This window comes from Pantherophis guttatus, chromosome 7 (genome assembly GCF_059756535.1).
Source record: "Pantherophis guttatus breed Tessera chromosome 7, ASM5975653v1, whole genome shotgun sequence".
Taxonomy (NCBI): domain Eukaryota; kingdom Metazoa; phylum Chordata; class Lepidosauria; order Squamata; family Colubridae; genus Pantherophis; species Pantherophis guttatus.
Window position 1 is genome coordinate 35,453,593 of NC_142069.1, and position 22,842 is coordinate 35,476,434.

Genomic DNA, 22,842 nt, shown 5'->3' on the forward strand with positions numbered 1-22,842 from the left:
TCTGCTATAAAATACAAGGTTAGTACAGCAGGAGGGTCTCATTTCCCTCTCAGCTTCTCAAACTTGAAACTATATGCAGAGGGTCATAACCCAATCACACCCCAATTGATAGTCATTATATTGTAATGATTATTGTTCTGCTAGGACTAGAGAGAACCCATTTAGCTAAAAGTTTCATGTGTCAATTTTAGCCACTCAAATGAATGTCATGTGAATGAATTTGGTGATAACGTGCTCTTAGAATTCAAAACAGGTAAACATGCAGTTAAATCAAATATATTTTTAATTAGAAAAGGTAATGTGTTTCTAACATCATAAACAATTTATTCCTTTATTATGGCAATAGCTTTATCAGGAATGCAGACTGTTTTTGTTGTTTTCCGAATTCTTCAGTTCAAACTTTAACCTTGAACTACAGGTAGTCCTTGACTTATGACCATTTGAAGTTATGACGGTGCTGAAAAGAAGTGTCTTACAACCAGTCCTCATACTTATGAGACTGTCACAGTCCCTGCAGTCACATGATATCATTTGGGCACTTGGCAACCAACATGTATTTACGATAGTTTCAGTAACCCAAGGTCATGTGATCACCATTTGCAACCTTCCCAGTTGGATTCCAACAAGTAAGGTTGGTGAGGAAAGTTAAATTTGCTTAACAACCATGGCAAAAAAGATTGTAAAGTTGGTTGAGGTCATGTCATGACTTATTTAACTGCATCGTGGTGGAAGTTCTGGTCCCAATTGTAGTTGTTAAGTCCACCACAACCTGTACACTTCCATGGAAACATGCATGGTTTCTAAAATCAAATGTTTAGTTCCCAATTGAAGCCATATAGCTGTTTCACTTAATTCTGCTATAGCTTTTCAATGCTTATTTAGTAAACACAATAATTCTACAACCCCATATCTAGGATTTTTTTATATTTAGCATTGGGAGGGCAGAGAAAGAAATCAGGATAGTGTCTTCTCTGTTTTAAGAATACAGGGACCAACTGTAACCAGTTTTGAAATTGTTCAAACATAAACCTTAACGCCATGGCTCAGTGGCTAAGACGCTGAGCTTGTCGATCGAAAGGTTGTCAGTTCAGCAGTTCGAATCCCTAGTGCCGCGTAATGGGGTGAGTTCCCATTACTTGTCCCAGCTTCTGCCAACCTAGCAGTTCGAAAGCACATAAAAAATGCAAGTAGAAAAATAGGGACCACCTTTGGTGGGAAGGTAACAGTGTTCCGTGCGCCTTTAGTCATGCCGGCCACATGACCAAGGAGACGTCTTCAGACAGTGCTGGCTCTTCGGCTTTGAAACGGAGATGAGCACCGCCCCCTAGAGTCAGAAACAACTAGCACATATGTTAACCTTAACTGAAAGCAAAAATGTGTTGATATACTTTTCTTGTTATAACTTGTTATAATTTGAGACACTTTTTTCCCAAATCCATACATTATTGAAGTGCAAAAATGAATATTTAGAAATCCTTGTATTAGATACAAATTATTTTTGTATGTAACGCTATCCTATATCCAAAAGACATATGCAGCATGGGCACTGAAATGCCATTTTTTAATATGGTTGCTTTCAGGTAAGTAGCTATAAAATTACAATCTCAGAGTAGTCTGAGGATTGTATCTGAGGATATCTGTGTGATAAGCAAGTCTGGAAATATGGATATAAATTTTATATTGCCTAAGAATATCTGCCTGCATGTTTTTCTCTAAAATAAGAATATATACTAAAAAAATGTAACACTTGTCCATATGAATCTCAAGGAACCAGACACAATCTATTTTGAAAATGCAACTAGAGAAGAGCCAGGAAGTTTGCTTAATTAATTTTTTCAACTCTGGCCACAACCAATTCACAATTTTTTGTGGAGGCGTAGGGAGGAAAACATTTTCATACAATAACAATTTTAATTTGAGTTTCAACTACTAGCACTGAGCCAAGTAGCATTTTAACCCACAATGAAATTAAGAAGTTTTTCTTACTTCTTAGGGGAGGGGAACACAAATTTGTTTTAAAACTTGCTTCGAAACCCCACGACAAGTGCAACTGTGCTTAACAGCAGTATACACACATACATAGTGTATACCTGTCAGAGAATACACAATATTGAATGCAAACCTAAAACTAAAAAAGTACTTTTCCTTCAATGTTAGTTATTTATATTATAACTAAAATGATTAATGCAATAAGGAATATATTCTACAGCTAAAAATGAAATAGTGTGAAACATAAATATAAAAATTCCAAAGGCAGCTTATTTGAAAGGTTTTCAGTTGTGCTTATGAATATAACCCATTTTTGAAGCTATTCTCTCACTTTCTAAAGACAAGTAATTTCCTAGAAATAAACTGGGTGCTCTTCTTCTATAGAAAGATTGTCTGTCACATTTTAAGAGTGAAGCACTGTGCTGGCATAAATATTAGTCATTTCAGAAAAGCAAACATAAAAAGGTTACACAGTGCCAGTATCATCATTAAATTATAATTGAATGCATAATTTTGTTCATATAAGTGCAGTTGGTAATAGTAGCCCTGAACACAACCCATAATAATTAGAATACACATTTGAGCCATTTTTCAGTCTTTCCTGTAAAACAACTAACAAAGCACATAATCTGTGAAGGCACTAAAATTATTGTCCCTAAAGCCAAGAACTCTTGTAAAATGTTCTTAGTGTTCTCTGTGCACTGAAAGGTTAAATAAAATTTAGCATTATAGATATTTATTTGGAGTTATTCTTAACTCAAGGATATTTGACAATTGCTTTTCTACTTAGTAGTATGCACACACAACAGTAGTAAATACCAATTCTCATGCTGATGTTTGACCAAAGCCCTTACCAAAAACAAAGATTCATCAGAGTCAACAAATGACTGTATTATCAGAAGATATCATTTTTTTTCTGGGAGATGTAACTAATAATACAGCCAATTTGCTATGCTGTATTTCTCCTTGGAGATGGTAAACATCACCTTACAATTCATTAAGAAATATTTGCCACATGAAACTGAGCAATAAATAGCCTATTAGGAGCATCCTTATCATTTTAATATCAATGTGAGAAATAGATCCTAAAACATTTATAATTAAAGATTGTGATAAAGTGCCTATTTGTAATCAATCAACTATTGCACTTGTGGGGACTAGGAAACCTTTTAAACTCTCCTGTTCCAAGGCAGTTAGCATTCAAATTATTGTATTGTTATTTAATGTTAAGGTCCCAAGTATAAGGTGGCTATTAGAAAAACATGTTGCAATAATCAATTAAAATTCTTGGTACTTTACTTTCTTAGTTTCTTATTCCCAGTCACAACAAAGTAATTATCATCCTGTTTTGACTTTACTACGGCATCCTTTAACCTAATCTGTGTCCCTTTAGTTAGAACAGTTGCAGCTTTTCCTTTTAAAATGGGATCCTTAGTGGTTGAATCCAGGTCTTTATCATTCTTCTGGGAGACTTTGACCTGTGCCTGACTTTTGACGTTAGCCTTTACTGTCTTTTTCCTTGTCCCGTTTATGGTCGATGTTTGAGGAAGACGCACAATAGATAAGGGCATACGATCAGAATGTGTTGTTGCATCAGCTGTTCCCTGTATTTTCATCCTACTAGTTTGAACTGGTCTCTTCTTGGCAGAAGAATAATTATTAACAGATGAAAATGAATTTTTACTCTTTACATCTAGTGTAGATGTCTGCTCAGTTGTTTTATCATTTGTAAGAGAGGAATTAGAACTCAGCTGTTTGGGGCTAAGAGCAGTTTTCTGTTTGGTTTGCTTAGTTTCCAATTTACCTCTGTGCGAATAAAACTGTGTGGGTAATGTTTGACTACTATTTTGGGAAATTATTTTTGTAGGCATTGTAGATGATGTTTGAGGGCAAGATGGCTTAGACACATGTAAATTTCTGTTAATTGTCTTTGCTGATTTTGCTGAGGTTTTTGAAAGAGGCCTACATTTGGCTACATTTTTGAGCCCAGCTGCACTATCAGGAGAATCATGTTCTTCTAGACAGCCTTCTCTTGTAGTCGTTTCAGGCAACCTGGAAAGTTTATTGTTTGAACAACCTAGAGCAGAATGTTGTACAGTTGGAAAGTTTTGGGAACATGCAGGCTTGGTAGATGATGCAGTACATTTCTGAAGAGATGCTGATGGTGTTAAAGCAGTTCTCCCCTGAGCTGATGATGAGCATTTATTTACAGTTTGTCTATATTTTGAAACAGATGTGGGGTTATGAGAAGGTGGTGCTGGCTTTTTGGAAACCGGTTTTGATGCTTTGGGAAATGGCTGAACGTTATTTACTGATGAATCTTTTAATTTGGGCTGGTTTCGTGTCAACTGGTCTGTAGGTAAGGAATGCTTTGCTGCTTCTGAAGAAGAAAGAACTGTTGGTTGAGACGACTTACATACTGCCTGTTTCCTATTACCTACCTGAGGAGTTTTTGAAACAGAAACCATAGCAGAGTGCTTTGAACTTTGTTTATGGTAAGCATCAATGGCAGATATGGGATTCATGGGTGGAGGCTGTGGAGGTTTAGCAGATGAATCAGAAACCGTATCACCAGATGCACCTTTTTGAAATGACAAAATCTTTTGTTCCAACGTTGCAAACTGAAGCATTCGGCAAGGATCATATTTGAGAAGAAAACCTTGAAGAGTATCCCAGCCTCCACCAACACGTACCATTACATGTTTGCCATGTAACATCTAATAAAAAAGGAGATTAAAAAAATAGTTTGATTATAACTGATTGCACTTAAGCAATATAGGTATTGTATGAAATATTAAAATTAACATTCAGTTTTCCCATTTGCCACCAATCCCTAGAAAGCAATAGAAGTATTGTACACACGAACACCCTAAAAAAAAGTGCAGACAAAGAGATGCAGAGGAGTACAAGCTGCCCAGTATTATGGCAGCAAAGAGACAGAATGATTGCTGAAATATTCCCAAGCATCAGTAACAGTGGGACATTTTCAGATAGGCAATGAAACTAAGCAGATGATATCACTAAAGGTAATGCCAATTAAATTATATTGTCATATCTTGAAAAGTTTCCCACCCAATTAAGATTGATACTTAAGTGACCAAGCAAAATCACTGAAAACTTGTACTTACTCGAATGAATAGTATTTTGTCTCCCAATCTATAGCGCCCTTCAGACAAATACTCAATTGAAAATCTATGCGAGCAGCTACAAGGAGGATCTTCAGCAATATGCTTAACCTATAATGTACAAAAATTTTGTTACCTTCATATAATATATATTAAAACAACACTAAATATGAATTACAGTTTTTGGACCTGCCCCCAAGATGAAGTTCTGAGGCAGCAGAAATGTTTGTCTCCTGATGAGAGACAGCTGGTTTCACCATCAAAGCTGGCTCTTTGGCAGCATGCTCCCCGGCTATAAACGGGGACTACTAGGAATGACTCATCTTGACTCTTTGATGACTATGGACCTACCTGAGAAGAGGACCTAGAAGGTAACAATTCTACATGGAGTGGTCAGAGAGCTGAGTCTCTATCGTTTTTCCGTCCACTGTCTGCTTTTTTAAAACGGCTGGATTTTAACTGCACTTTTTAATTTTTTTAAATATCTACTTTTAAATGTTAATCTACTGTTGAATGCTGATTCAATTTACCCTCCTGCTAGATCTTAAAGTGGCTTTTTAATGTTCTTTTCATCTTTTTATTAGCTGCTGTCAAATTCTGTCTCTTCCGCATGGCTCTCTCCTGCAATAGGTCATGGTCTGACAACAAAATGGTTTCACCTTTCATGCTACTTCAGAGTTTATAAAACCATAAACTTAGTAATTGGTGGATCAGATGTAGTACCAACAAAATTCAACTAATTTGTTTTACTGTAATCTTGACCAACATTATAGCAATAGCACTTAGACTTACATACCACTTCATAGTGCTTTCTAAGCAGTTTACAGAGTCAGCATATTGCCCCTAACAATCTGCATCCTCATTTTACCAATCTCAGAAGGATGGAAGCTGAGTCAACCTTGAGCCGCTCAGAATCGAACTCCTGGAGTGAGCAGTGAGTTAGCCTGTAGTACTGCATTCTAACCACTGAGCCACCACAGCTCATTAATAGATAGATTTTTGATTGGAATGAGATTTGTAGACACTTGGGCTAGGTTCACATTTTATACTGAACATGGTTTGCCTGACTATGATTTGTAAAATAAATCAAAATTTGCTGTTTTTGTCTAAATGCTAAACTTTAATTACAGTTAATAAACCACAGTGACTTGGCTTGCATAATATGTTATTCCAAACTGAGCAAACCTGGACCATAGCATGATCTAGTCATTCAAAATATCTAGAAAGTTTACATAGTTCATCACTGTGGTTCTTGGGGTTACAGATTCCAGAAAGATTTAGATATAGCTTCATAGGCAGAAATATGCATGCTACTTACTGCTTCATGTAATTCTCCATGCTGACAGCACGATTTGTAGGAAACTATAGGGGCTACACTATCAGAGGACATCAACAAAGTTTCTTCCAATTCAATTTCCTTCTCTAACTTTACTAATACTGGTGGTTCAACTCCATGTCTATAAAAAGAAAAATGTATAAAATACTACATTTAGAATTTTAACAAAATTCTAAGACAATAACCATAGGGCGAGAGTGGCTATTACACTGAGTACTTTTGGGAATAAGGGTAGAACACAGGAATAAAACATCCTATTGTCCTATGGGTTACTGGCTTCTTCGGTAAAACCTGGTGCGCTGCTGTGGAACAGTGATAGTAGAGGTTCTTTCATTATCTCACCCAATGGCAAAGGAAGACTTCCTTTTCCACCTGTAGGTGGAAAATGCAAAATATCCTATGACACCTGGACTGCTTTGCTAGGGAATATAGGCTTATATCTGAATGGCTGTGTTTTCATAACACTCTTAACTTAAATGAGGTTTATCAATTAACCCAATTTTCAGAACATGAATACAAAACCGTGAACTAATCAAGCACCAGTTAAAATGCACTAGGTTAGTTTGTAGTACCATGTGTCTCATGAAATCAGCAAATCTCTGTTGCGAAAACTCTAAGAACCTTGGGGAGACTCACAATGCATTCGAAGCATCTTCTTGGAGAAAACAATGAATACATACCTTGATACAATGCGACCAATTTCCAGTAAGCAAAGGTACACTTGTCTTGGGTCTTTATGCAGAACTTTAAAAAAAATTAGTGCAAGTAAGGAAAAAAATAATAATTCAGTGAAACCTAGATAACTTGCCTACATTCAATGGCATGGATCAAAATTTGGAACACATGTAACTCATATGTAAATGTGTAAGTCTCTACCAGCAAGTTCTTTTCTAATCTACTCCTTGGTGTACTCTTGCTTGGCATCCAGACCTTTTTTTAGCTATCATTGATTTGGAAATCTACCAGTGCATTTATGTATGTATGTATGTATGTATGTATGTATGTATGTATGTATGTATGTATTTAAAACATTTATATAACTCCATCTTCTAAACTACTCTGGGAGGCTCCCAATCAAAGATTGAAACAACATATAAAAGACTATAAAACTATAAAAGCAAACACATTACAACATTAAAAACAAAAAAACCCTAATGCCAAGTCAAACTTCTAATGTGCAATCATCCAATCTTACTCCAGTGCTTGGGCGAAAGGGCTTTGAAAGGTATTCAAAGCTTTACGAAAGGAAAGATAGAAGGATAGAGGCCTGCCAAATCTCAGGGGGCAAAATATTCCATAGGGCAGGGGCTGCCATGGAAAAGGCATGTTTCCTAGCTCCCAATACTAACAGCGATCCAATTTTAAGTATGCATGGCATGAGGTTAGTGCTGGAGCCGTACTAGCACTCCCTTTGGGATTTGCTTGGGCAAACCATAAGACCATACTCTAAGGATTTTCCTTCCCTCTGTCCCTAGACAAACTGTCCACAAAGTTTCATTATGTATACCCAGTGGTGGGATTCAGCCAGTTTGCACCACTTTGGGAAAACCGAAGTTAACCAGTTGTTAACTTTCTGAGCAGTTTGGTGAATTGGTTGTTGGAAGAAATCATTAGGGCAGAGAACCGGTTGTTAAATTATCTGAATCCTACCCCTGTGTATGCCTCTCTTAGTTATGCCAAAGTGACCTGTGTCCTTTTCATATGTCTATCGCAGAATCTCCCAGCAATGAGAAGGAACAGAATCTAAGACATCTCCTGAAAAAAACTTCCCACAATATTCTGAAATATAAGCCAGCAGGGTTAGTTAAAGGCCTTGGTAACAAACCACAGTTCAAGAAGACATCCAATGATAAGGGCCATTGTTTACATTTACAATTTCCTATTGGGGTTGGGAGGAATGCTTAAAGCAGAAACCATGGGTATTGGCATAGTGGAACCAGTGTAATTGCCAGGGCCACCAGTTTACTATAAGTAGCCTGGCCGATTAAAGTTTTCCATGGAGGAAGAGGTAGGCTCTCCAATATCCCTCCTTGACTGGACATTTGGAAAGGCAGGTGGGGAATATAAATTCTTAGTATGAAGTTCTTCAGTAAAATAAGTCCTTTCCCAAACTGTCACCTTTTGAGGCAGAACAGAAAAGCGAGTCCCAAATGTGTTCTAACTTTTCCGTTTATCTGAAACCCTCTAGGAATTCCCAACCCTCACTTTAAGAAATCCTGCTTTATCCTATGTGATCTCTTCTTTCAAAAATTCTCAGCTACAAGGAAAAATGCATTCAGGATGTATAATAGAATAGATGCATATTATTCATAATTTTCATAGATATTTAGTGTACACAGTATAGAATTCTAAATGTGTAAAACAGAAGGCAGCATAATCTGGGCGATACAAGCAGAGGAATGCTTGAGACCTTCAGTTTGTGTTATAAACTTGGCATTATATATATATATAGTATTATAATGGCTGGATCAATTACCAGATTTATCTAAGAAATAAATATGGATATGGATGGTTACACTGAGAATCATCAATCATTTTTTTTCCAGAAGAGTCAAGCTTTCTTTTCCTTTCACCAAAAGGGCAGGAGCAATGAAGCAAGTTTGGACAGTTCACTTTTGAAAGCAGAATTATCAATACTTGTATTTCTTTAAAATAAATTTGATTAATCAGAACTTAAACAGGCTTGCTCCGTGAATGTTCCACTCTTGATTACTGTGAGAGTTTGGACAACCTGTGTCATATTAATATGGTCTAGCCCCTGTGATGAGGCACATCTCACCCAGCTCAATGTTTTGTACAAATTGCTTATAGCAGGTTTACAACTGCAAAGTGAGCTTAGCCTTTTTCTAAAAGTATAAAGATTCAATGGCACTTGTAACGATGAATGCAGTGAAACTCTTTTGAGACCCATATGCCCCCTACATGAATATTGTCTAGGCACAAACCCACTCTTTATTTCACCCCCACAAGCTTACAAAAGGGTCCTTGCAGATCTTTGCCAAGAACACACAAAGCATATATTCATGCCACAAAACCAGCTACTGTAATCAGTAACCACTTTCAAATATTTTGAATTATGTCCTTAAAACTGCAATATAATACAGGCTTGATGAACCTACACCCTGTTCCTTTATAGAAAAAAATAACTGAATGTAGATTAAAATATGCTGTGTAGGAGATATATGAATCCTATCATTCTTGGATGACATTGTATCTTATAAACCCTGTCCTGTTAATTACATTGAAAAACTGTTTACAAACTGAACATTGCCATACCTTTAACAATACTGAATAATATTTTTTAAATTTAAATACACCCACACCATGCAAAGCATACATAAAGAATACTCTTCAAAAAGGATATACAATACCAAAAATTTAAGAAGTGATTTTATATAGGCATAGGACTTACAGTTATGTCTATCTATTTTTAAAAGGGACAATGCTAAAAACCTAATTAGCAATACATCTCCAAGCTATTTTTCTTAATGAGCACTACAAGATTTTAGTCCATCTGTAAAAATTTGGTCTGGCAGCTGCTGGTTACAAGATCCAACCTGAAACAACAAGAGGTAAGCAGTCCAATCCTTGACGTGCAAACCCAACAACAGATTTTTTTTTAGGATGAGTAATAAACTGAGGGTAGCAGCATTAGGCATAGTTAACAGTTTGTATTTTTATACATACTGTTAACTTCTGCCAAGTTAGAAAGAAGTAAAAAAGGTAGAATCCAAGACTTGAAGCAAAAGATTAATTGTCAACAGATTATTAACTATTAACATTAAATTCTTCATCCAATGGCATTAATAAAGCCATTATCACATTAACATCTTCCAAAGATATCAGAATAACCTGATACAAATTCACGTTGCAAAAATCAGACAATCCCAACATTTTTTTTTTAAAAAAAACCTCTCAATTCTATTGGAAAGATATTGCAATTATTAAACTTGTCAAACTAAAATTTAAAACTCTTATAGTAACTTCTATTATCAGATAGTCCCCCCCAAAAAAGTTGTTTTAATATTTCAGACCATGAAATATTTTGCCGTTTAGTATTTGCATTACTACATGTTTTTAACAGAGTTTATTAAACATACAAAGATATTTTTCCAATGCAGAAGGATCTTATTCATGCAACCACCTCATCTTTTAAATTTAGAAGTGAATAATAGCCTATATAAGACATTAGTTTAATATAATTCAATGCAAAAAAACAAGTTACCTAAGCCTTCGGATTCAAAAAGATAAGTCTCATCCACGCCAATGCACCTACACCAATTCAAAAAGTTTGCTGTGTTATCTCTGGCAAAGAAAGATCCTGAAGGAGCATCTTTTTTACAGGGGACTTTTCTCAAAGGGAAATTCTGGAAAGTAATGTAGAAATTTTAACAGTAAACATTCCAAAACATTCACAGAAGCTTTTTCTAAAGTAGAACCAGTAAGGAAAGTGGGGAGGGGGTTCCTTCTTCCCCCCCCAAAAAAAGATTACATTTCAAAAGAAATTAATTTCAGCTGTATATAAATAAGCAATGGGGAAATTTGTTTAAAACAGGATTGCTGAGGACTCAGCTAAAAGGCAAAAAAAGCCACACACCAAACTTTGTGGCATTCACCTTTAGTTGTCAGAAAAAAGTAGATGACCCATTTACTTAGCTGAAAACATGGCTTGAAAGATACAAGAAGGGCAATAACATGTATCACATGAATATCCAGAACAAACCCTCCAGGTTATTTATATACAAAATACTACTTCAGTATTTTAAAATTAGAACAAATCTGTCAGCAGCTTGAACATATGATTCACATTTTTCTAATGAATTTCAAGTCATGTACAATTTTAATCAGCAGACTTTCATCTTCCAAATTACTTTTCCTTTTTCACAGAACCTAATCTGAGGCACAACTTTCATGTACCGGTATTCTGCACCATGTCAAGCCACTGTATGTATTATCCAAATAATATTTTATGTCTGTTTATAATTCTAAGTGCATCTAATTTGTGTAACATTTCCTCCAATTTTTCACTATAGCCGTGGTATACATTCAACGATTCTTTCAGCATCCTTTTATGACAGATCACCTGATACCCCAAGTTCAAAAGTCCTAAGTGCCAACATCTGTACCAGCTGTAACACTTCCTATTTTCAGAGCTCCTGCATTGTATTTCATGCTTACCAGAAATCTTTCTCAATAAATATCATCCTAAACCATCTGACTGTTTTATGTAGATTTCTCAAGCTCTGAAGAACACAAAATGTATTAAGTAACATTAAGCTATCCCTGGGCAAAATGTATGTGGCTCATTAAGGTGGGAATATGTCCATTTACACAACATATTAATCCAAAGCAAACCTAACCACTCACTGTTTTATGAGAACTGAACCAGATCAGTATTCCCAGAATTCTAGAAACGTAGGTGCAGGAGTTCTAATATTCTTGCTTTATTTCCGTTAGTTCACATGGGAAGTTGAGATACACAATTGTAGTAGGGAGTGAATGCAGTAGCATAAAGCAGAAGATGAATTCCAAGAATTGCTATCTGAATGCATTACTTGAACATAGGATAACATTAAAATTAAAGTAATTTTGGTATTAGGGTGAAATATTCAGCACACTTTTTTTTAATGCAAGAACATTATGACTACCTCCGCACATTTGAAAAAAAATAATGAACTGTCTAGTAATAGGATTTTTATGTTTAACATTCTTAACTATCTTCATTTGAAGAAAAGCAATGTACTATATTCATTTTAGAGGAAGACTAAATTCCTCCCTACTCAATAATTTATATTTAAAATATGGAAATAATCTTAGATTTGTTAAGCATAGATTAGTAGAGTATTTTTGCTAATGTTCCTTTAAAACTTACATGCAGGATTATCTTCCTTTTGGGTAAATACAAGCACATTTAATAGGAAAATCTTGCTCACATGACTTTTCATTAATTTAAAGAAAAGTTAATTGCTATTTTTTAAAAAAATGAACTTACTTTTAAATCATTTGAGTTACTTTTAACTATGTTCTGAATGATTCCAATCAAAATGCACAGCAGTACCCCGTTATCAAGTTCTTCCAATAAATGCTCTGCTTTAAGTTCAATACCTATAGAAGAGCCGTGATTTTCATTAGTACAGAACAGATAAAACTCAAACTGATAACTCAGATATAGTTAAGCATAGCTTCAACCTAAATCAACTGGAAAAATACTGTTTATTTATTTATTATTAAATTTACATGCTGACATCTCACTATTCAGAGCCTCTGTAACATTCCCTTTTATTGTGGTTTATCTGCAGTGGGATTGTGGCAATGTCCAAACTGATACTGAATGTCACAGATGTCACTCATAAAGCACATGATCCTATTGTATTTTAAAGTAATTACTGTATTTTTGGGGGGATAAGATGCACCTTTTCCCCCCCTAAAAGAGGGGAGCCTCTGAAAAAAGCCTCTGAAATGGAAGTTTCAGAGGCTGAAAAAAAAGCAAGGCGCAGAGTTCACAACCAACGAACCTGTTGCTAAAGTTCACCTTTGGGAACAGCTGATTGGGGGTATTCCGGGAGGCCGATCCACTCCCAATCAGCTTTTTTCTTATTTTCCTCCCCAAAAACTAAAGTCTTATACTCTGGTGCGTCTTATAGAATGAAAAATACGGTATTTATATCTCAAAGTGTACATTGGCCTGTAGTTTTAACTATACTAATTAGGAAAAATATTGAACCTCATACTAGTCAATGTTTCAAAAAACACACATGCCTTTTAAAACTGTTTAGGGTAAAGAGGTATTATGTACACTTAACAAATGACTAGACTTCTATAAAAGGAGAAACAGTAAAATTAGTGGTTTTAACTTCTAACAGCATGAACTCTAAATCTAGCTCTACCCCTATATCTTTTTCTATAGTAATTACATGGTTCTTGAAACAAACCCAATAAGCCAGATAGCCAGATAGCCAGATCCTCTTGCATAGGAATCAAAGTTGCCTCATGTCGGACAGATATCCATTGGTCATACAGTAAAACATCAGCCAGGCCAGGGCCATGCCTTGGAGTCAATGGACTGCGTGGACTAATAGGTAAATCATCTCCAAACCACACCTAAGGTACATATCAACAAGACTGATTACAATTTCAGCACTATGGAACAACTGATCATATTTGCAATCCATTATCAATGACTTTAAAAAATGGAAAGTTCATAATATGTTCCCCAAATGATTCACTATTATTTTGGAGCACTGTAGCTCTATTAAAAGCTGAATTTGGCTTGTATAATCCATCTAGATTACTCTGCAAAATACCAGTATTTTAAAAAACCAAATGTTTTGACAAAACAGGCATAAAATTCCATTAGAGTTGAACATTAAATCAATAGTCAGTTATGTTCTTTAGATATATATCAGAAAGAAGGAAAATATTTAATAGATATAGCTGTAATATTTTAGTTTGCCTACCTGAACTGTATGTTGCATGGTAGCTGGATGTTCCTAGGATTAGGAGGAAAAAAGATACTTTCAGCTAAAAGTGTCAAATTGTATTTTATTTTTCTTCATTTATCTGTAACATTGAAAAGACGGCCAACAGATCAACAAAAAGTAAACCAATCCAAAACTGGGACTTCAATATATTTCCAATACTGAATATATTTTTTTCAATTTTCATGCTCAGTATCTCCATAATCCTTATAACAACATTCCATGTTTTTAATATATCAAAAGTAGATTAACATCTTTAAACCATACTGGCAAATATGAGTAAAAAAATCAAATGGTGCATTCCAGTAGACAAGCCTAATTCATATATGTAAATATTCCCTTCCATTTTATATTTCTATCAGTGGGGTGACGGATGTCACAGAAAGATCATTCTCATATTTATTCCTACTCAATTGCTTGAGTTCCATAAATAAAATGATGTCAAATTACCGTACATGTCCTACTGTAAATTTGAAAATTAGATACCGAAAATCTAAGAGTCTATGCTTTCCATTGAAAATTATCAATTCTAACAATCTAGTTAAAGTTAATTAAAATGTTAGCATAGGAATAATTCTAAGTATATCAATATGAAATAACACCCAGTGCTTGCACATTTGTTTCCCATACATTTTAAACATTGTTTATATTTTTACATTTATTTCTGTTTTTTAAAAAATTATATAGTTGCCTCAAATGAAAAACATTTCCTCGACTATTGCCAAATAGAAAGAATTCAAACTGCAATTGAAATCTTAATTGTTACAAATTTCCATTGAAACATTTAAAGCATAGGAGACTTCAATTAATTGAATAATTAATACTGTATGGAAAAAAAATCTACATTGCAAACAGTTGTATTGGAATGCAAATCCTAGTGTATGACAGTATTTAGAACAAAAACCTCCATGTAGATTTCATTTTAAACTAATCTTCAGATCACATATTGAATTCACTTGCCTACCAATATTGCTAAAGTGGTAAATTTAAAGCTACATCAAAAATCTCAGTTCCAAGCCAGCTGGGAACACAGATCCTAAACAAATGCTACCATTTATTATTTGAACATAAGAAAGTCACGTCCTCCTGATATTTCTCTCCTTTATACTACACAAAAAAGACAGAAAGTAGAACAAGTCTTTACTAACTAATGTATTCAGCTTCCCACAGTGAGTACCAGGGAATAAAGTTCATTTACATAAAAAGCTCTTTGTCTTAACAGGCCAAAGCAAGGGGCTTCATTGACATTTTAGAAGGAAAAAAATATGGTGGCAACAGCTACCAAAAATACTGCTCTCATTAAACGATGGAACACTTACACATTTGAACAAGGTCCTTAACAAACCAACAGTAACAAAAAGACTGCCCAATATGCAAGGCAGCCTATCAGCTTGAACAAAGGAAAATATTCAAAAAAAGAACTATTAGAAGAATGTTCAGCATCTTCAGTTTTCAAGAATGTCACACAAAGCCTGCCTATTTTAGGGAAAAACTGCACACTTGAAAGAAAATGTCAGAAGATTTTTATATCAGCTCACTTCATAATATTACATCTGTCTTTGCAATCAGTTAAAATACAAGTATGAAGCTCACAAATTGATGACTAGAATTTTGCTTCTCACATTATAGACTTAGTAACTGAATTTACATACCAAGTTAAGCTGTGGACTGACTGATTTTTTATAGAATAAGCTAGTGTTTCAGGTTAAAATTCAATAGGCCAAAACAGAAATCTCATTACAGCTCATTATAGGTAGTCCTCAACTTACGAACATAATTGAGCCAAAATTTCTGTTGCTAAGAGAGGCCATTGTTAAGTGAGTTTTGTCCATTTTACAACCTTTTTTGCCACAGTTGTTAAGCAAATCACTCCAGTTGTTAGGTTATTACCATGGTTGTTAACTGAATCTGGCTTACCCATTGACTCTGCTTGTCAGAAGGTTGCAAAAGGATCACATAAACTTGGGACACTGCAACCATCATAAATATGAGTCAGTTGCCAAGTGTTTAATGTTGCAATGCTCATAAATGTGAAAAATGGTCAGAAGTCACTTTTTTCAGTGCTATTGTAGCTTTGAATGGTCATTTAACAAAAAGTTGTAAATCGAGGACTATCTGTACAGTGTGGCTTGCATTTTCTGGCTGAATGGGACCTTTTCTAAACTATGTTTCAGGGCTTAACTTGTTTGAATCTATCAAATTGTGGTTTATTCAATAAGTTTAACATTAGTTTAACATTAGTCTTTTGTATACAGCTTGTTTCAGTAATCATATTCTTTGTTTTTCAAATCAAGATTTGGAGGATTGGGAACAAATAAGAAGTGTGTATGGGCCTTTTCACTCTGGTTTTCTTTTCTTTTTTTTCCCTTTGGCCTTTAAAGGCTTGCAAATCACAGATTTATAGTTCAATAATCACAGGAAATTGTGGTTTAAGAAAACCAGGAAGTCTTCTATGGGAAAAAATAAGAAGAAAAAAAGATATACAAGTATTAAGTTTGTTCCTTTTTCTCTATCATAAAATGGTGAATTAGGAAGGTGATGTCTGAAATACAAAATACACCTCAGTTCATACATCATAGCCATTGTGATTTATAAATCATGGCTTATGATATTACATGAGAAGAAGGGTATATGGCTTGTTTAACAAATTCTAATTAAAATAAACCATGGGTTAAAATACATAAACCCAGTCATAATATAATCGTGTTCATATACTTGTGTGGAAATGCTACTGAATTCAATGGGCCAACTACAAAACAAGCAGGAACAGGAATGAGCTGCACGTGATAATTTCAGATAGTATACTACCTTGTAGTATTCAACTAAACCAGGGATCAGCAACCTTAAGCACTCAAAGAGCCACAAAGGTCCTAACTGGAAGCCCCCCATTCAATTCTGGAGCCAACTGGAAGTCCAGTTCCCCCACCATAGAGTCTCCTCCTAGCGCAGCTTCCTTTTTCCTCTACCTGTCCTAACCAAAAGCCCTATCAATTGTGGAGCCGACCAGCGACAGGGAGCCGTAGCAGTGGGATGAAAGAGCCACATATGGCTCCGGAGCCACCGGTTGCTGACCCCTGAACTAAACCTTTCGAATGCTATTTGAATATTACAAGAGATGCATATTAATTTCTGGTACAATTAAAATACTAGCAATAATCTTTCAGAACCAGGAAAAAAGATACTTTCTTCAGAGGAGTCCTTGTCTTAACAATTTTTTAAGAATAGTTAGAAAAAGGGAGAAGATATTTGGGCAGTTAACCCAACAAACTTAATTTTCCAAAGGACGCACGTCTTAATCTTCTGGAAATTGAGGAAAATCATTTTTTTAGGAATACATGGCTTTCAATATTTTGATTGTTCTTGTTGGACCCTTCCTGCTATTTTCACACTTTACTGTTTAGCCTTCAAATTGTAAACTGAAAGGATATTTTAAATTATTTGGGGTTCACATCTCTGAACCTGTAGGACTGAAGTGAAGTAGAGTTTTACAACCAAACAAAACAACTTCACTCATTTGCTGGGGACGCTGCAGCTGTAGTGAGGGATAAGTGCTTCACCCTCAGGTGAATTATTACAGAAATTATATGCATAATCACATATACAATTATGTATGTGATGTTAGTAACACGCCTTATAATTGCATCCCATTTTTAAGGGTAACATGTAAATCCATAATTAAAAAATAGTTTATTTAAACTTATATCCTACTGCAGTTTATGTTATCATCTCAGCAGTTTAGGATTACTTTATACCAGTAGGTTTCAAACTTCATCCATGCTGGCTGGGGAATTCTGGAAATTGAAGTTCACACATCTTAAAACTTGCCAATTTTGAAAAACACTTGTCTTACATTGTTGAAAAATTACTAGAAGACCATATAACCTTGAATTCACAACTTGCAAACTCCAAAATCAGCCAGGGTAAGGAACAACTTGCCACAGGCTGTTATACTATGTCACATCCTTTTCAATGTTTTTGAGTTTCAGTATTTTGAGTATTTATGCCCTTGGCAAAATGCGGTAAAAAGTCAGCATAGCTTCTATTTCAAGTTTTCCCCAAGTTTTGGTTCCCTGTCGGACTACAGTTCCCATTTTTCCACAAAATACCTGCCGGAATGAAGGCTGAGGTTGCAGAAAGCCGTTTCCTCCGGGCGAGAAAACTGCTGGTCAAGACTGCATGTGCGTCACTGCAACAGACAGCAAGAGCTGAATTGATTTTCTTCCCCTTTTCTGAGTAAATGGCCAGCACTTTTCCATAGCCCTATTTCAAAAGGAAGCAAGGAAACAGCATTAGCGCCTTGAGGTTTAAGGCAACCCATCCCCTTGTACGGCACAGGGAACTTAAGAGGCTCTAGGGAGCCATAAACAACCCACCAACCACGCTTCAGCCTAGCAGGTTGTGATCAGTCCCAAATCTGCTTGGGGGACCTACTGCGTTTCAGCCAAGAGACATCACACGTCAATCAAACCATCTGCTATCTACCGGGGAAACTTGGAGATACTTACGACGGGGAACTCCAGAGTCAGAACCCTCCACGCATCCTCCGCCTGGTTGTGGGGGAGGGGGGGGGGAGCACACGTGAGATTGCGGCAGCGGCAAGGGAATCCTCTCGAGCTCCAGCGCTCCCTGATTCATTCGGCCGCCTCCGCCCGCAACAGTTCGAAAGGCCCAATCAGCTGACGCGAGGCGGGGCCCAGGCCGGCGAGGCGGAGGCTGGGGCGAAAGGGGAGGGAGAGCGAGTTTTCCGGATGGGGGGGGTGGGTGCCTTGTGGCGGGCGTCCGTAGCGAAAGGCTGGGGTGGCGATGCTGGTGCTCGGGGAGGATTCGAACGGAGGGGATGCAGTGGTCGCGTGTGTGTGTGAGTGAATCCGGCGGTCGTATGTGTCAGGTGACAGTCGCCGCGGATTATTATCTGGACCAGGGGTCTCCAACCTTGGCAACTTTAAGACTTGTGGACTTTAACTCCCAGAATTCCTCAGCCAGCAAAGCTGGCTGAGGAATTCTGGGAGTTGAAGTCCACAAGTCTTAAAATTGCCAAGGTTGGAGACCCCTGGTCTGGACCGAGTGTTGGCATCTCCTCAGCTGAGAGGGAAGGCGGGGGACGTTCGGGGATTGGGACAGCGCTTGCTAAGGTTCTGCCTCTCTATTACAGCCTGCTTTGGATTTCACCCTCCTCTATGTTGTGTGTGTGTGTGAGGGTGATTAGAGCAGGGGTGAAATCAAATTTTTTCCCTACTGGTTCTGTGGGCGTGGCAGAGGAAGGATATTGCAAAATCTCCATTCCCACCCCACTCCAGGGGAAGGATATTGCAAAATCTCCATTCTCACCCCACTCTGGGGCCAGCCAGAGGTGGTATTTGCTGGTTCTCCGAACTACTTAAAATTTCCACTACTGGTTCTCCAGAACCTGTTAGAACCTTCTGGATTTCACTCCGGATTAGAGGTTGCAACACCCAGCAGCCCTAACTAAAAAAGTCAGTGTGGAGGCAGAGAAATGGATCAGAAGCACAATCAGAGAGGTTCCTTATCTCTCGGTATAAAACATGTGGCAACACAACCCTACATACATTTATGGCTGTTTGCCACAGAATAAACCGTAAGCTTGGTTAACAAATGCACTGATATGTCAGCATCAGTACAGGTAGTCCTCGATTTACAATCGCAATTGGGCCCAAAATTGTTAAATGAGACATTTGTTGGGTGATTTTGCTCCATTTTACAACCTTCCTTGCCACAGTTGTTAAATGAATCACTGCAGTTCATAAATTAGTAATCTGGTTGTTAAGTGAATTCATTGATATTGCTTGTCAGAAGATTGCAAAAGGGGATCACATGGGAGACACAGCAATGGTCATAAGTGTCTACGGAAATTCTCGTCATCCAGGTCATGGTTCTTCCAAAAGTGCTTTTTCAAGAGGCAACTGGACTTTCTTGTTTTTCTTTGAAGACATTTTGCTTCTCATCCAAGAAGAGCTGAAGAAGCTTCTTGGATGAGAAGCAAAATGTCTTCAAAGAAAAACAAAATCCAGTTGCCTCTTAAAAAAGCATCTTTGGGATAATTGTCATAAGTATGAACCAGTTGCCAAGCATTTGAATTTTGATCACACGATCATGGGGATGCTTCAAAGGTCGTAACTGTGAAAAATGGTCATAAGTCACTTTTTTCAGTGCTGTTGTAACTTTGAACAGTCACTAAATGACCTGTTGTAAGTTGAGGACTATTGTATTGTATGCTGTATCATTTATTGCCTAAATCAGGGGTGTCAAACTCAAGGCCCGGAGGCCAGATCCAGCTCACAGGGTACTTAGATCTGGCCAGCGGGGCTACCCTGGAAACAGCAAAGGACTGGCCCACGGTGCTTCTGCCAGTGAAAACGGGCTCCCGAGCTCCGTTTTTAGTTGCCACAGCCTCCTGTGGCCCTCCCAAGCTCCGTTTTCACTAGCAGAGGGTTGCAGGAGGCCGTGGCAGCCAAAAACAGAGCTCAGGAGCCTGTTTTCTCTGGCAGAGTGCTCGGGCCACCAGTGATACAAGTGACGGGCTGGCCACGCCCACCCTGCCCACTCCCCCCTGCCCCCCCCGCTGAGGTCAGACACAACCCTGATGCGGCCCTCAATGAAATCAAGTTTGACACCCCTGGCCTAGATCATTGTATTAAATTATTACATGGTGTTGGATTAGTTTGGTTGGGTTAGTTTGGTTGTGGACTCAAGTGTTGTGGTTTGTTAACTATGGTTCATACCATAGTTTAATGTTTAGTTTAGTTCTATATAGACAGGCACAGCCTACCTAGAACTCACTATCCTATTCTATATGGCGACCACTTTTGGACTTCTTTCTTTAGAAAGAGAGAATAAGTGGTTATTTTATATAGCTTTAGTTTTTCATTTAATTTTTATATTGTCTGTATGTTGTTTTTGTTTCAATTTAGAGTAAAGAGTTATTTTATTACAAATTTGTACTGAAAAAAGTCAAAAGTTGTTTTTGTATTTTTTTCCCTTTTCTCCCTTGATTCCCTCCACATTTCTTTTAATCTTTTTTTTTTGTTTTTGTTAATTTGTATTTTGTCTTTTTAAACTTAATAAAGTTGCTTTAAAAAAAATCTTTGGGGCTGAAACCAAACAATTCCATGACCTCTGCTCTGGTAAAGCTAACCCACCACAGGATTTAATTTAACATATAGTGGGGAAAAGTCATTGTAGTGTCTCAGCCCTAGTCTGCAGGTTCTCTAAATCTGTCCCATTGTGGGTTGGTTGAAAAGCATAAGCAAGCAACATGGCATGTGGACCAGCTTGGCCACTGTTATGAACCAGAAAAAAATATTTTTCAACACTGATGCTAACCATCCTCAGTACACACATTGTGTTATGTAAGTATTGAGTTACTTTATATAGGAGGAGAAAAACAAGTTTATTTTTACCCAGGCGAAGGAAAAGATTAGTGATAAAGAGAATCATTTAAAATAATCAGGATATATAATTTCCTGCACATACACGCCTTACTGATGAACAGCATGGATGCCTTTGAAATTTGCCGGTACTTGGGAAAGATTTAAACCTTTTTTCTAATATTTCCATAGTGTTTTTCTTCTATTTCCCTGCCAAATTACCTGCTTTCCTCCCCTTATCTCTATGTCGTTTCCCCCTTTTCTGTCATTCTCCATGCAGCTATTTCTTCTCCTTAATTCACATCCATTCTATTTCTTTGCTCCTTTGAAACCAGGGAAGGTAATGTGTGGTTCTTTTCTGTGTAGGAAATGATTAGCTTCTGCAGATGGAGAAGGAAGGTCCATTAAGTTTAGCAATGAGATTCCTCTTAAGGAATTTATTTGAGTCAATTTACATTAATTCAGTTAAAATGAAAGTAGTTATTTGTCCAGACCTTTCCATGCTTTGGAGTTTGGCTTGTGAAAGATGTACACATGTATGTATGCATACACATATGAATACGTAAGTGAGTCTCAAAGCAGAATATTTATGGGTGGGAGACTGGCTTCACTTAGAGTTGGTAGACCTAAATTAACAAGGTCGAGAAGTTGGGCACCATTTGAGTTGTCTGTGTTAATTTTTTGCCACATATTCATTTTGGGATCAGGTTAAATTTGATGCTGTCTTCCATTTAGTAAATAGTGTTATTAGTTTGGTTTAATAGGACATACAAGAAGGGGGCTGCAAAATTGGACCTTGGAGCTTTCTGCATCTCTTTGCTGATGTTTGTCTAGATTTGCATAGCCCAGATATGGCAGTGCTTGTTTAGGAATTTGGTTTTAAAGCCATGTTTAATAAGCCATAATTGGCACAGTATAGCACAGGTTAGTACGAAAAATGAAACATAATTGGATTCTGTATTTTTTATGGAATGGTGGATAGGTCTGAGCCTCTTCTTCAGAGAGATGGTCCTTATTTACTCATTTGATTTATCCCACATATAAAAATCACAAACATAGGTATGGAGCACTTGCTCCTTCGTTTTCTCTAGTAAGATAGTAAGATAATGCTGAACCCCTATATAACAGGTAATGTAAGCAGAATAAATATATTAAATCAGCTCAATCAGTGTTCAAAATTACCCTACCAGACGACTTCTGAATGCTGGAATAAAAATTGGAACAAAGATTTGAAAGATGGCTGACCCTAGCTGTCTAAACATCCTTCCCAGCCTTGATCCACATTAAGGAGAATGATTTGTGCATAGTTTTCCCATGAGATGGTGATATTGGGTAAGAAAGGAGGGAACCCACACGTTTGTCTTTAATACATCTTGTAAATAAGGACAGCAGCATTTGCCAATGTTGTATCTATAGCAGAATAGATAGTGTGTTTTATGCAGGTATAGTTTTCAATAGTTTAGGACTTATCAATTTATCAACTGATAAGTAGTGGTTTATAAAGAACAAAGATGAAAATAAAAACAAGA

At 36.8% G+C, this 22,842-nt stretch overlaps 1 protein-coding gene across 1 annotated transcript; it reads right to left on the bottom strand.

Annotated features, from left to right (window-relative positions):
• Nucleotides 1-265: 265 nt before the first annotated feature.
• GAS2L3 (growth arrest specific 2 like 3) lies at nt 266-18,611 on the bottom strand. Its single transcript, XM_087873945.1, has 10 exons — nt 18,434-18,611; nt 18,035-18,188; nt 13,908-13,940; nt 13,383-13,551; nt 12,443-12,555; nt 10,676-10,817; nt 7,131-7,194; nt 6,433-6,571; nt 5,118-5,225; nt 266-4,706 (listed from the first exon to the last, which is right to left on the bottom strand). The coding sequence occupies exons 3-10, from the start codon at nt 13,923-13,925 to the stop codon at nt 3,285-3,287; spliced, it is 2,175 nt and encodes a 724-aa protein (XP_087730071.1). The 5' UTR covers nt 13,926-13,940; nt 18,035-18,188; nt 18,434-18,611; the 3' UTR covers nt 266-3,284.
• Between the last annotated feature and the right edge of the window lie 4,231 nt (nt 18,612-22,842).

Excerpts from the sequence above, each read along its gene's own strand:
- GAS2L3 (XM_087873945.1), bottom strand. Across the intron at positions 10,818-12,442 it reads GTAACTCAAATGATTTAAAA|AATTTCCCTTTGAGAAAAGT; the intron begins GTAAGTTCATTT and ends ATTACTTTCCAG. Across the intron at positions 7,195-10,675 it reads TTTTGAATCCGAAGGCTTAG|TTCTGCATAAAGACCCAAGA; the intron begins GTAACTTGTTTT and ends TTTTTTTTAAAG.